Genomic DNA, 13,862 nt, shown 5'->3' on the forward strand with positions numbered 1-13,862 from the left:
TTGGAGAAGGAAATGGCAACCCACTCCAGTGTTCTTGCCTGGAGAATCCCAGGGATGGGGGAGCCTCGTGGGCTGACATCTCTGGGGTCACACAGAGTCAGACACGACTGAAGTGACTTAGCAACAGCAGCAGTATAATTAATTCATTTGTATAATTATTTTTATAACCTCTGTCTCTTTATTAGACTCCAGGCTTCCCCAGGATAGACACTAGGGTCCAGTCTACTATGTTTATTGTTCTTTCCTCAGTGACTAGAATTGAGAAAATACCAAATAAGTACTTTTTGAATGAATGACTGACTGCCAGAGAAGACTTTTCCAGTCAAGATGAGTTCTTAGTTACCACACAGGGTACTGAGTGTTATATCATAATGTTTTATAAAGTTCTTATGTGTTTATAATAAGCAAGAAAAAGACATTATCTATGGTTCATTTTAGCTTCTATTCCAGACTTACTTACTGTTTCTATCAGTTTGATTTTTAACATTTCTTCAAGTGTACTTTCTATCAACCTCTGCTATTCTTTCTGAATCACAGCGATATAACATCAGAAAAAATAGAATCTTCAAAGGAGTGTTATGGATAAGATTTTATAAACTTCTTCAGATTTAAGTGGAATAATAATAGGCCAGTACTATCTCAAGGAAATTATAGGCATCCCTGTGGCTACTTGGGTTTTCCAGTTCCTAACTTCCTTGTCCTCTTCTAAAATGGGCACAGGCAGACAATGCGTCAGTAACAAAGCAAGTCTGTTCAGTGCATCATCTCCAGTAGTGATGTTAATAATACAACCTGAATGGTATTTTAAAATGTTTCCCCCTGGTTAAATTAAAAAAATAGAAAATATTAGATTTTTCCTTTAATATAATGGTTGAATGATCTCCCCCTTTCCTTTTGCTACTGCTGCTGCTAAGTCGCTTCAGTCGTGCCCGACTCTGTGCAACCCCATAGACGGCAGCCCACCAGGCTCCCTCGTCCCTGGGATTCTCCAGGCAAGAACACTGGAGTGGGTTGCCATTTCCTTCTCCAATGCATGAAAGTGAAAAGTGAAAGTGAAGTCACTCAGTTGTTTCCAACTCCTAGTGACCCCATGGACTGCAGCCTACCAGGCTCCTCCACCCATGGGACTTTCCAGCCAAGAGTACTGGAGTGGGGTGCCATTGCCTTCACCCCCTTTCCTTTTAGATGCTTATAAATGGTTGCATTCAAATTAAATATATATTTTAGTCCCAGACAATTTTTATTTAAGGGATCCCTAATAATGGCCTTGGTACCCTAGAGCATTGACAGGCATTGATCATTTATCACACATTACTGTCAGAGTTATGGCTGGGCAGTACTGTCAAGGAGTATCTGTATTGAAGCTTCAGAAGTACTTGCTTTATCTTGATTTATATCTCTACCACTGAACTTAAGGATCTTTTCATATGAGTACAGATGCTCAATCCAGACATTAGGAGAGTTTCAACATGTTAGGTGATAAAGACTGCAGATTCATAAACCCCTCAGGCATCATTTGAAATAAGAGATGGTATTTAGAGTTTTGAAGGATAGATTTCTCAGTACAAAGAAGTTGTAAGTAAACTACTTCAGAGCCACTTTTACACTAACTTGGAACAAATACGGTTATATTGCTAGCCACAATGCCCATTTGCAAATAAATCCACCCAAGATGGAATGATTGCATGGGTGGTCTTTGATCAAAAACTGATTCAGAATCATTCTAAGCCATGGAGGACACTAGTGGAATCTGCCAGAGTCTTGCCCAATGGGTAGGTGGAACTCTAGTCAAGAAAGAATTTTTCCCTTCACAGTCAGATGTTGATACTGTAATCTGGCTTCTTTCCTCCCATTCCTATTCTCTACAGTTAATCCTCCCATTCCTATTCTCTACAGTTAATCTATACTTTCAGACCACTTTCTAAATGTAAATAAGCTCTGTACTGTGATTAATTCCAGAATATAAAATGCATGTGAAAACAGGCTTCATAAAGGTAAACAGCTCTCCTTGGACCAGTTTTATATGCATATATTAGCCTTTGAGCCAGGGCCCCACCCCACATCACTGCCTTGCCCTCAGCCTTCAATGAAAATTTAACTATTCCAATTTAGCATCTTGGATTCTAGAGAAATCCAGACAAGGCCTCTGATTTCTGACAGTTCGTATTAACAGTTCACTAACTTCTTTAGCCCTCAGACCCCTGCCCAAATCTGGTGTGGTCCATACTTTGTTCTCTAGTCTTGACTTGACATACCTAATCACCAGATCCTTCAGCAGTTTAACAGTCTAATTTTCTCCAGAAATCTCAAAATCTCTCTCTCACACACACCTTCTTTCTGGCATCTAGCCTCTAATTTCTTCTATACTCAAACAGCTAGGATTCTTCTGTGAATGAGAGAGAACTCTAACTTACTGGCTTAAGAAAATCTAACTGGCTAAAAAAAAATAAAAAGAGGTCAGAGGACTTTGGGGGCCCACACAACTGGAAGGTCCAGCAAAGGTTTTAATTTTACATGTGGCTAAGTCCAGATGTTCAAACAATGTCATCAGAGAGCATATCTCTTCCTATCTTAATATTTCTTTCCTTTATGTTACTTTTATTTTAGTATATCCTTCTTTCATGGTGCCCCCAAAGTTTATAGTATCAAAGATCTTCAACCTCAATGCAAAAGTACTTTCTTATACCAAATAGTTCTAACCAAAAACAAAGTTCCAGGATTAAGTCTTTTGGGACCAACTTGAGTCACATTCTCATGCAGAAATCGATCCCTCTGACCAGGAAGATAGAAAACGAAATACCCAGGCTAGGTCACAGGTCTGTCCCTAGAGCCTAGAAGATGCAGTCAGGCCCTCCTCAGTCACACGCAACAAGTGACCGTCCAGGCAGTGTAGTCAGAGGAAGGTGGAAAGGACTCAGGTCAAACCTACAGGCAGCCAGCAGCCCCATCCGGACCCTTTGCCTAAAGAAAATACCCAGACACCTCAACATGGAGTCCAAGGCCCACAGTGATCTCCTTCTGCTTTCCTTCTCTGCCATACTTCTCTTTCCTCTTCTTTTCACCAACACACTCTTTGCTCCAGAAGAACAGCTCACAGTTTTTCCTAAATGCCTTGTTTTCACTCTTCGGAATCTCTTCGTGTCTTGCTCCCTAGTGAACTCCTGGCTGAGGGTTTTCCTCATTCCTCAGGCTGAGTTGGTTCTCCTCTCCTATCTTTCCACTGCACTTTATGCTTAGCTATTTTTAAAAACAAATATGTTTTAAAACATATATTTTATGTAATGACTTTCTACTATATGAATACTCTGTGCATTGGGGATATAGTCAGCAATGAATAAAACAGAAGCTTACATTTGGATGAGGGAGATAGGTAATCTCACACACACAACTATATCACCCATAAACAATGAACACTGCTGCTGTTGCTGCTGCTAAGTCGCTTAAGTCGTGTCCAACTCTGTGCGACCCCATAGACAGCAGCCCACCAGGCTCCCCTGTCCCTGGGATTCTCCAGGCAAGAACACTGGAGTGGGTTGCCATTTCCTTCTCCAGTGCATGAAAGTGAAAAGTGAAAGTGAAGTCGCTCAGTCAGGTCCAACTCTTAGCTACCCCATGGACTGTAGCCCACCAGACTCCTCCATCCATGAGATTTTCCAGGCAAGAGTACTGGAGTGGGGTGCCATTGCCTTCTCCGAGAGCCGCTGCTGCTGAGTCACTTCAGTCGTGTCCGACTCTGTGCAACCCCACAGACGGCAGCCCACCAGGATGCCCCGTCCCTGGGATTCTCCAGGCAAGAACACTGGAGTGGGTTGCCATTTCCTTAAAAACACACATAATGCCAGGTAATAATAAATGCATAAAGAAAAAAAAAGTAGGCCTTGATGCAGATACTATGTCTTCTATCTTTGATATTCCAGTGCTTGTTACTGAACCTGCACAAAATAGGCATTTAAATGACTTTTAAAATAATAAGCGAACTAATAAATTTATTTTAAAACCAAACAGGCATGACCTTAGAATTCATGTGTAATTGGTAACTTTTTTCCTGTTATATTCCAATGATTACAAAAACAAAAATTAACCTTTTCCCAATATGAGCACTACTTGGTACTTTGTAGAATTTATATATATATATATAATATTTTAATGAAGGACCTTTATTCTAATAAGGAACTTAGTGGTAACAATAATGTATGGTATCAGTGGATAGTGTGGACCTGTGTTGATACTTTAAGTGGCCCTAACAAATCTTTTCCTAGCAATTTCCTTCTCCTGAAGTCCTTATTTAGAATCCAAGCTGATTGATAACTCCTCACTGCCTTTCTTCCATTGTCCTCTCTGATTGGGAGGAATAAAGTGGAGAAGTGGTGGGTTGATTGCCTTAGGCAGCCTTGGCTAATGCAGGAAGAACATTCTATCTGATGAGATGCAGTAACAAGGACTTATCCACTTAGATGTCATATCCACAAATCCCAAGATGTTCACACACATATGGATATTACACACTCTAAATATCTCCTTTACAGCTGTGTGAGAAACAATTATTACTCTGGCCAAAATCACTTAATCACTCTCTTCTATACCGGAAGAGTAAAATACTATCCTTGACATTTTTAATGAATATCTAAAGGGGGTTCACTGAAGATGAATAAAAAAAAATGGCCCTTATTTGCATCATTTGAAATTGCCTGAATTTGCTGGTTATAAATAATTTTATATTTAATTGTAAAAAGCAATCATCTCAAATATTGGGCTCCCTAAGCAATCAGTGAACACTTTATCTAGGTATAAAATGCTTCCATGTATAAAATAGTTTATACTTTCTTGTTTCCATCATTTTCCACTCAAAGCTCAATAAATTCCCACTAACATCAATTTAGGAAATCAATCCCCAACCTTCATATCACATATCCCTCAGGCTTGAACCATGCGTGTATGCTGCATGCATATCTGCATGCTAAGTCACTTCAGTCATGTTCAACTCTTTGCGACCCTTGGACTGTAGCCTACCAGGCTCCTCTGTCCATGGGATTCTCAGGTAAGAATACTGGAGTGGGTTTCCATGCCCTCCTCCAGGGGATCTTCCCAACCCTGGGATTAACCCATATCTCTTACATCTCCTGCATTGGCAGATGGGTTCTTTACCCCTGGTGCCACCTGGGAAGCCCACTGAACCATGCATATTTGTAATTAATTCCTGGTCACCTGGAAATAAAATAGCTTCTGTGGATTATCTATCTGCCAAGACTTCCACTAAAGCCAGGTACACAAGAGCTAACTAGGACCCTTGAAATGTGTGTGTGAGATGCAGATTCAAAAGTCTTAGTCTAAACCAAAATGAGCTCAAACGCATAAATTTTAGCAAGTTTCCCAATGGATTTGGATACACAGTAATGTCTGAGAACTACTACTCTAGAGATTCTAGCCACTCAGGTATCCTTAGCCACTGAACTCAGAACTCAGAGAGTTTCTCATTAATTACCCAGCCCCTCCTTAGGACTATCTAAGGTTCTGTTCTGAAAAAGCAAGGAGGATATACAGTAATTACCAATAGCAACAAAAAAGCAGCTGTTCTCCTGGAGCTTACATTTCAACTGAGCTTACTGACAAATGTGTAAATAAATGCATGATATAATGGCAGATGATAATTATGGTGAAGAAAATGATGCAAAGCTAGCCAGGTAGCAATCTAAGCAACAGCATGCCAGGAGGGAGGAACAGCAGGTGACAATTGCCTGAGGATGTAGGAGCATAAATGGCAGCCAACCAAAGGCCAACGTGGCTGGAACAGAGAGCTAAGAAGCAGAGTAGCAGGAAATGAGGACAGAGGTACCTCTAATAGCCAAGTCACATGGTGATTTGTGGATTTGGATGAGAAAATTGGCTTTTATTCCATGACTTGGGAAATTGCTGGTGCTGCTAAGTCGCTTCAGTCGTGTCCGACTCTGTGCGACCCCATAGACGGCAGCCCATCAGGCTCCACCGTCCCTGAGATTCTCCAGGCAAGAACACTGGAAGTTGCTAGAAGATTCAAATAGAAGACAAGTTTTGTTTTACATTTGAAAGGATCACTCCAGCTGCTTTGTAGAGAAAAGACCACAGGGTTTTGGTCCTGGAAAAAGGGAAGATAAATTATGTGGCCAGAGGTGATGTGGAGAAGTGATCAGAATAAGGATGCATTTAAAAGCAGACCCATTACAACCTGTTCATATACTGGATGGGAGAAACAAGGGAAAGAAAGGAATTGAGAATAAAATTTATCAACTGAGTAATGTTCTGGAAAATTTGCCAATTGTTTCATTTGATCCTGATCTTTTCCTTTCTCCATTTCCCGAATTACATAATGTTTAGATTTATGTAGGTTCATACCTAACCTTCTATTGCTTCTTGAAATCATATTTCCACTTCTGCCACTATATCATCAGAAGAAGCAAAGAGATATGCAGATCATCTCCAGCAAAGCTCCCATCCCCCAGCTCCCCTCAAAGAAAAAATGTTACAGGAATTTGAGACCAAAGAACTGGGGCTTGGCAGCTCTGTTAAGAGCTAATGGCTGACAGCGATATCATAAATGCGGTTCATTATATGTGCAGGGTCAGCAATGGAGGGTGTGGCTGTGTGGCTCTCCATGCTCTGCAGGCGAAGGCAGCCGAGCACGCTGGACAGTTTCATTCAATCGACTGTAGGCTTCCAGTGGGCAGCCCACTCTGTGGCCAGCATCACTTCTCTTGGCTTCCTCCCCTGTACTTCAGAACCTCTCAGTAAATGGAAACCTAATTGAATTGGTTAACAGTAAGGAAATCACTTTCTGTTTGCAAAGTAGATTGAACCTGGAGATATTTCTTAAAGGAGCTTTTAAAATTGCCAGTGAAAACAAAATTATACTTTATTCCAACAACTACACTGTAATGAGCTCAGTTATTGAAAATATCCTGAACAGTTCAATTCAGTGAGTGGCAACGTTTTTAACAGACCAAGGGACTCTTTTGGAATTTGGGGGGCAGAAAGAAGCAGAGGGTGAATGAGATGAAAGGGGTGGGATAAAGGTTAAACCCAAACTAGAAAATGAATGTGTACATTCACTTGGGGTTTCTGCTGAGAGAAGAAACACAGCCAGCATGTCAGTGTTTCCTGGGCTATAGTGCCTCCTGACTTTTGTCATCCTTTTCGTATCAGTCAGGGTTTTCCAGAGAATTGGAACCAATAGAAACAGAACCAACATACTTGCAAAAAGAGATTTACTTTAAGGAACTGGCTCATGAAATTGTGGAGATTGGAAAGTCCGAAAACAGGACAATGTGCTGAAAACTCAAGCGGGATTTCTGTTTCAGGTTTGAGACAGAATTTCTACTCTGGGAAACTTCCATTTTCACTCTTGAAACTTTTAAGGGATAGGATAAGCCCACCCAGATCATCAAGCTGAATCTCCTTATTTAACAGTAGTTGGTTGAAAATGTCAATCACATTTACAAAATACATTCACAGCAACATCTAGACAAGTGCTTGACCAAATAACTGGGCACAACCTAGACAGCATGTTAAAAAGCAGAGATAGTACTTTGCCAACAAAGGTCCATCTAGTCAAGGCTATGGTTTTTCTAGTGGTCATGTATGGATGTGAAAGTTGGACTGTGAAGAAAGCTGAGCGCCAAAGAATTGATGCTTTTGAACTGCGGTGTTGGAGAAGACTCTTGAGAGTCCCTTGGACTGCAAGGAGATCCAACCAGTCCATCCTAAAGGAGATCAGTCCTGGGTGTTCATTGGAAGGACTGATGCTAAAGCTGAAACTCCAATACTTTGGCCACCTCATGTGAAGAGTTGACTCATTGGAAAAGACTGATGCTGGGAGGGATTGGGGGCAGGAGGAGAAGGGGATTACAGAGAATGAGATGGCTGGATGGCATCACTGACTCGATGGACATGAGTTTGAGTAAACTCTGGGAGTTGGTGATAGACAGGGAGGCCTGGTGTGCTGTGATTCATGGTGTCACAAAGAGTCAGACATGACTGAGCGACTGAACTGAACTGAACTGATAGACTGATCAAGTTGACACATAAAATTAACCATCATTCCCCCTTATCCCCTTTACTATCATCCATTCATTCAGTAGATATTTACTGACCATGCATATAAGTGCCAAGCACTTTTCTCAAGTCTAGAGAAACAGTGAATAAGACAAAGTCCCTGCCCTCCTGGAGTGATATTCTAGTGGGACATTGGGTGGGGGGAACCAAGAAAAGAGAGAATCAAGAGTTCTGCTCTAGCCTGAGATGCCTTTGAAAGTGAGAGTGGAAGTCGCTCAGTCATATCCGACTCTTTGCGACCCCATGGACTATAGAATTCTTCAAGCCAGGATACTGGAGTGGGTAGACTTTCTGTCTCCAGGGGATCTTCCCAACCCAGGGATCAAATCCAGGTCTCCTGCATTGCAGGTGGATTCTTTACCAGGTGAGCTACCAGAGAAGCCCAAGAATACTGGAGTGGGTAGCCTATCCCTTCTCCAGTGGGTCTTCCTGACTCAGGAATTGAACCAGGGTCTCCTGCATTGCAGGTGGATTCTTTACCAGCTGAGTTATCAGGGAGACCCTTTAAACATACATAAGCTGCACTATGAGGAGGCCTTGCAACCCATTCCAGGATTCTTGCCTGGAGAATCCCATGGACAGAGGAGCCTGGGCTACAGCCCATGGTGTTGGACACGACTGAGCAACTACCATTTTCACTTCACAGGAGATGGGGGCCAGTCACAGGGTTTGTAAAGGAGAATACAAGATTAAGGAGAGTTATTAGTAACAATTTTTAAATTCTAAAATGTGGGATGTGATGCTCTATTGCTTGTGGAGGAACTGATTCCTCCATCAGTGTCTGGAATAGTGCCCAACACAAAGTAGGCACTCAATAAACATTTATTAGATAAAGAGCACAGTAATGTTGATTTAACTATATAGTAATGAAATCTGCTTTCAATGGGTAGCTACAGAAATGGACTCAATATTTTATATGTCAAACCACTTAAAGCTATGATTTCTAGCCGATAACAGAATACTTAAGGGATATGTACAAACTAATAAGCCTCGTGCAATTTAAGTGTTAATACCTTTGAGTTTGCACCAAGGTTAACAAAATATCTTAATAAAATTGTACCTTGTTTGCAGTGACTTGTGCTTAATGAGCTTTGGAGAAGGCAATGGCACCCCACTCCAGTACTCTTGCCTGGAAAATCCCATGGATGGAGGAGCCTGGTAGGCTGCAGTCCACGGGGTCACTAGGAGTTGGACACGACTGCGACTTCACTATCACTTTTCACTTTTCACTTTCATGCATTGGAGAAGAAAATGACAACCCACTCCAGTGTTCTTGCCTGGAGAATCCCAGAGATGGGGGAGCCCAGTGGGCTGCCATCTCTAGGGTCACACAGAGTCACACAGAGTCTCTAGGACACAACTGAAGCGACTTAGCAGCAGCAGCAGCAACAGCAGCAGTGCTTAATGAGCAGCATCTGTATGCTTCACTGGCTGATTCTAAATTCTAGAAACTTGTTTACTTTAAAGGGATTTCATAATAATGTAACTTAATGATGCATACAATACAAATCAAGTGATTCCATTTTACAAAAAAAAATTTTTTTTAGAATGCTGTGTCTTCTGCCTGGAATATTCTCCATAATCAAAGTCTGTCAAAAATTAGAAACAAGCCATGAGATAACCTAGTGAAAACCTCTCATTTATGGATGAGGAAACTGAGTTAATAACAAAACCAAGATGAGAACAGTTTTCAGCTTCTAGTCCTTTGTTCTGTCCTCTCCCCACCTTCTAGATTCAATACAAGCCCCAGGTCCTCATGAAGCCTTCTGTGAACCCCAACATTTCTCACTTGTATGAACCCCTAATCATGGTCTATTCTATACCATTGAGCATTTGCTTAAAAACTTTTGTCACTCTCAATATTATGTCTTATTCTTGTATCTCTAAGGAGATTATTATCTCAAGGACAAAATGCATGTTTGATGATTCTCTTGACTGTTTCACAATCAAATCACATGCATTACCTTATTTTCTAATGTACTTGTCTCTTCTTTAATGAATCCAAGATTTTTCTGTTTGTCACTTCAACCCTGCTATCCTCTTTAGTATCAGAAACTTCCACATGCATGACTTTTTCAACCATACATTTGCACTATATTATATATATGTGTGTGTGTGTGTGTGTGTATACACACATCCTTGACACCTAGCACTATAGCTGGCACATAGTAAGCAATCAATAAAGGTTGGGAGAAAGGGGGAGAGAGAGCATTCTTGAGGTTACTATCACAGCTACACAGAGGAAGTAAAATTTAAATTGAGCCTTGAAGAAAGCAGAGTTGGACACGATTTTGTGACTGAACAACAACAACAATCTGTGAAGAGGAGAAAAAAATGTTTGAGATAAAGAGTATTCTATGTTTTAACACTAGATTGGTTGCTTATTTTTTGTTAAATCTTAGGCAATTTACTTAACCTGAGTCTCAGTTTCCCCATCTGCTGAACTAGGAAAATGTTATATATTTCATAGTATTTTGAAAAATACTGAGATAAGTTACACAGTAGGATTTAACAAATAATAGTTACTAACAACAATATCAAAACATAATAATAATTCCTTGAATAAAGAAACCAATAGATGTTCTGGGTGAGGCATAGTGGGGAGCCTCATTATACTACAGCAAAATGCTTCACAGAGAGAAGTGATGACAGATGAGAATGAGAGTGAAACAGAGACCAGATTCAATCACCATTTCTCTTTCCAGCCAACTAAAAGCTTAAATCTATCAACTGCATTACTAAATTCACTGCAGGATGTGATGATGGTCAAGGACTGTGAAGTGGTTCATTCTCAGCAAAAACCACATGAACTTTGAATCAGACAAAACATGGGTTGTAATCTAAGGTCTGGCACCTACCAGGGTGTAAACTTGAGACTGTTGTTGTTGTAAGACTAAATGAGTAATATACGTGAAGCATCTACTATAATGCTAAGCACATCAGTTCAGTTCAGATTAGTCACTCAGTCATGTCCAACTCTTTGCGACCCCATGAATCGCAGCACGCCAGGCTTCCCTGTCCCTCACTAACTCCCGGAGTTCACTCAGACTCATGTCCATCAAGTCAATGATGCCATCCAGCCATCTCATCCTCTGTCGTCCCCTTCTCCTCCTGCCCCTAATCCCTCCCAGCTTCAGAATCTTTTCCAATGAGTCAACTCTTCGCAAGAGGTAGCCAAAGTACTGGAGTTTCAGCTTTAGCATCATTCCTTCCAAAGAAATCCCAGGGCTGATCTCCTTCAGAATGGACTGGTTGGATCTCCTTGCAGTCCAAGGGACTCTCAAGAGTCTTCTCCAACACCACAGTTCAAAAGCATCAATTCTTCAGCACTCAGCCTTCTTCACAGTTCAACTCTCACATCCATACATGACCACAGGAAAAACCATAGCCTTGACTAGACAGACCTTTGTTGGCAAAGGAATGTCTCTGCTTTTGAATATGCTATCTAGGTTGGACACAACTTTCCTTCCAAGAAGTAAGCGTCTTTTAATTTTATGGCTGCAGTCACCATCTGCCATTATGTATGTTGAGCTTTAAGCCAACTTTTTCACTCTCCACTTTCACCTTCATCAAGAGGCTTTTTAGTTCCTCTTCACTTTCCGCCATAAGGGTGGTATCATCTGCATATCTTAGGTTATTGATATTTCTCTCGGCACATGGTGGACACAATAAATCTTAGTTATCTTGTCTGTGATAAACCACGATCACATCTCACCTTCCCAAGGTTTTCTCTATCTCTTTCTTCATCACCAGGTTCGCTGCTTGCCTACTAAAACCTTTCAACAGTGTTTACTGAGATCAATGTCATTGATAGAGCATTTATAGAGCACTGATTGTAAGTCAGGCACTGTGCTAATAACTCTAAATTTAGAGTTTTTATTTATTTACTTATTTAATTTATTTACCTGCTATATTGTCCTTGGAGGTACTTTAGACTCATCTGCATGAATGAGCCGTGTCCCCTTCAGGTAAGTTAGTTTTCAAGTACATCAGCTTAAAGTTAAAGCCACAATATGTTAGGCCAAAGGTACTCACAATTCTTGTAGTTTCAAAAGTGTGTGTCTGGGCATAGCATAGAGAAAAACCAGGAAACCTGGATGAGGTATCAGTGGAATGCTAGGAAGCAACAATGAACAACAGTGGAAAGATAAAAGTAAAGTATAGCCAAACATGTCCTTTTGACCAGTGAATTCATTCTACTTCTGGCAATTTAGTCTGAGGAAATAACAATGGGTATGAACAAAGATTTAGCTAAAAGGTGTTCTTTGCAGGCTTACTTTTATTTATTCATGTTTTATTGGCATATAACTGCTTTACAGTGTTGTATTGGTTTCTGCTGCACAACACTGTGAATCAGTTAAATGTATACATATATCCCCTGGCTCCTGAATCTCTCTCCCAACCCCCAACTATCCCAACCCTTAGGTCATCACAGAGCACCGAGTTGAGTTCCCTGTGCTATACAGCAGATTCCCGCTAGCTATCTATTCAGGTTTGTTTATTTAATAGTATGAAAGCAAAGCAAGCCTTAACATCTAAAAATAGATTGATTCAGTTATGGTTTATCCATATAGGCTATGAATACATTATGTCACAGAGGGATATTTATTAACATGAAAAGATGACCAGGTTATACTATTAACTGACAAAAGTAGATTACAAAACAAAATATACTGGCTGAGCTTGTGTCTGTAAGCATAAATGAATTAAAAAAAAAAAAAGACTAAAGGTTTAGCAAGATATTAAAAATAATGGACACTGAAGGTGAAATTATGAATTTTTAGCTTTTAATTTATTTCTTGATTGCTTTCTAGTTTTGAATGTTTCCATGTATCACTTTTGTAACAAGGAAAAATGCCATGTATATATACACATATATGGTATTTTTTCACATACATATGGCATTTTTTGTTTTATATGTAGTGTATTTCTATGGATTCAATGAATGGTAGTTTTGAAAAACAAAAATTACATAATTTATATATAGTGTATATATAATATATATTCTATACACACATACTGTTTTGTGAATCCAGATAAAAGATGGATGGATGGATGGATTAGATTAATCATAGAGGCATGATGGATCATAGACAAACTGTAGATTATATTGATTGATAGATGATGGATTCGATAAATAGCTTCAGCTGTGTCTGACTCTTTAGGACCCCTTAGACTATAGCCCACCAGGCTCCTCTGTACATGGGATTTTCCAGGAAGAATACTGGAATGGGTTGCCATGCCCTCCTCCAGGAGATCTTCCTGACCCAGGGATCAAACTCGTCTCTCTTAAGGCTCTTGCATTGGCAGGCGGGTTCGTTACCACTCGCGCCACCTGGGAAGATTAGATAGATAGATAAATAGATACTACTAGCGCCAGTCAGACGTGACTGAGCGACTTCACTTTTACTTTTCACTTTCGTGCATTGGAGAAGGAAATGGTAACCCACTCCAGTGTTCTTGCCTGGAGAATCCCAGGGACGGCGGAGCCTGCTGGGCTGCCTTCTCTGGGGTCGCACAGAGTCGGACGCGACTGAAGCGACTTAGCAGCAGCAGCAGCAGCAGCGCCACCTGGGAAGCTTAGATAGATAGATAGATACCCAGGGGACATGCAGAACCAGATGTCTAGCAAGACAGTGTAATGAGCCCGACGCAGTATCATCAGTTACAGGTTAACTAAAACAAGCGAATGTCGTGGCAGCTGTGCCTGAGGCTTTTTTTCTCGGTCAGGTCGACGCCCACGGCAACATTCTCCTCAGTACCCTGGAGATCAGGAA

The 13,862-nt window shown here is 40.7% G+C and overlaps 1 protein-coding gene across 1 annotated transcript in view; it reads left to right on the forward strand.

Moving 5' to 3' along the window:
- Positions 1 to 13,862, forward strand: part of GABRB1 (gamma-aminobutyric acid (GABA) A receptor, beta 1) — a 453,599-nt gene that overhangs the window by 437,131 nt on the left and 2,606 nt on the right. The window contains exon 9 of the mRNA XM_010858864.1: positions 13,816 to 13,859. Coding sequence (XP_010857166.1) covers positions 13,816 to 13,859 — 44 coding nt within the window. The remainder of the gene's footprint in view (positions 1 to 13,815; positions 13,860 to 13,862) is intronic.

This window comes from Bison bison, unplaced genomic scaffold (assembly GCF_000754665.1).
Source record: "Bison bison bison isolate TAMUID 2011002044 unplaced genomic scaffold, Bison_UMD1.0 scf7180017864451, whole genome shotgun sequence".
Classification (NCBI taxonomy): Eukaryota; Metazoa; Chordata; class Mammalia; order Artiodactyla; family Bovidae; genus Bison; species Bison bison.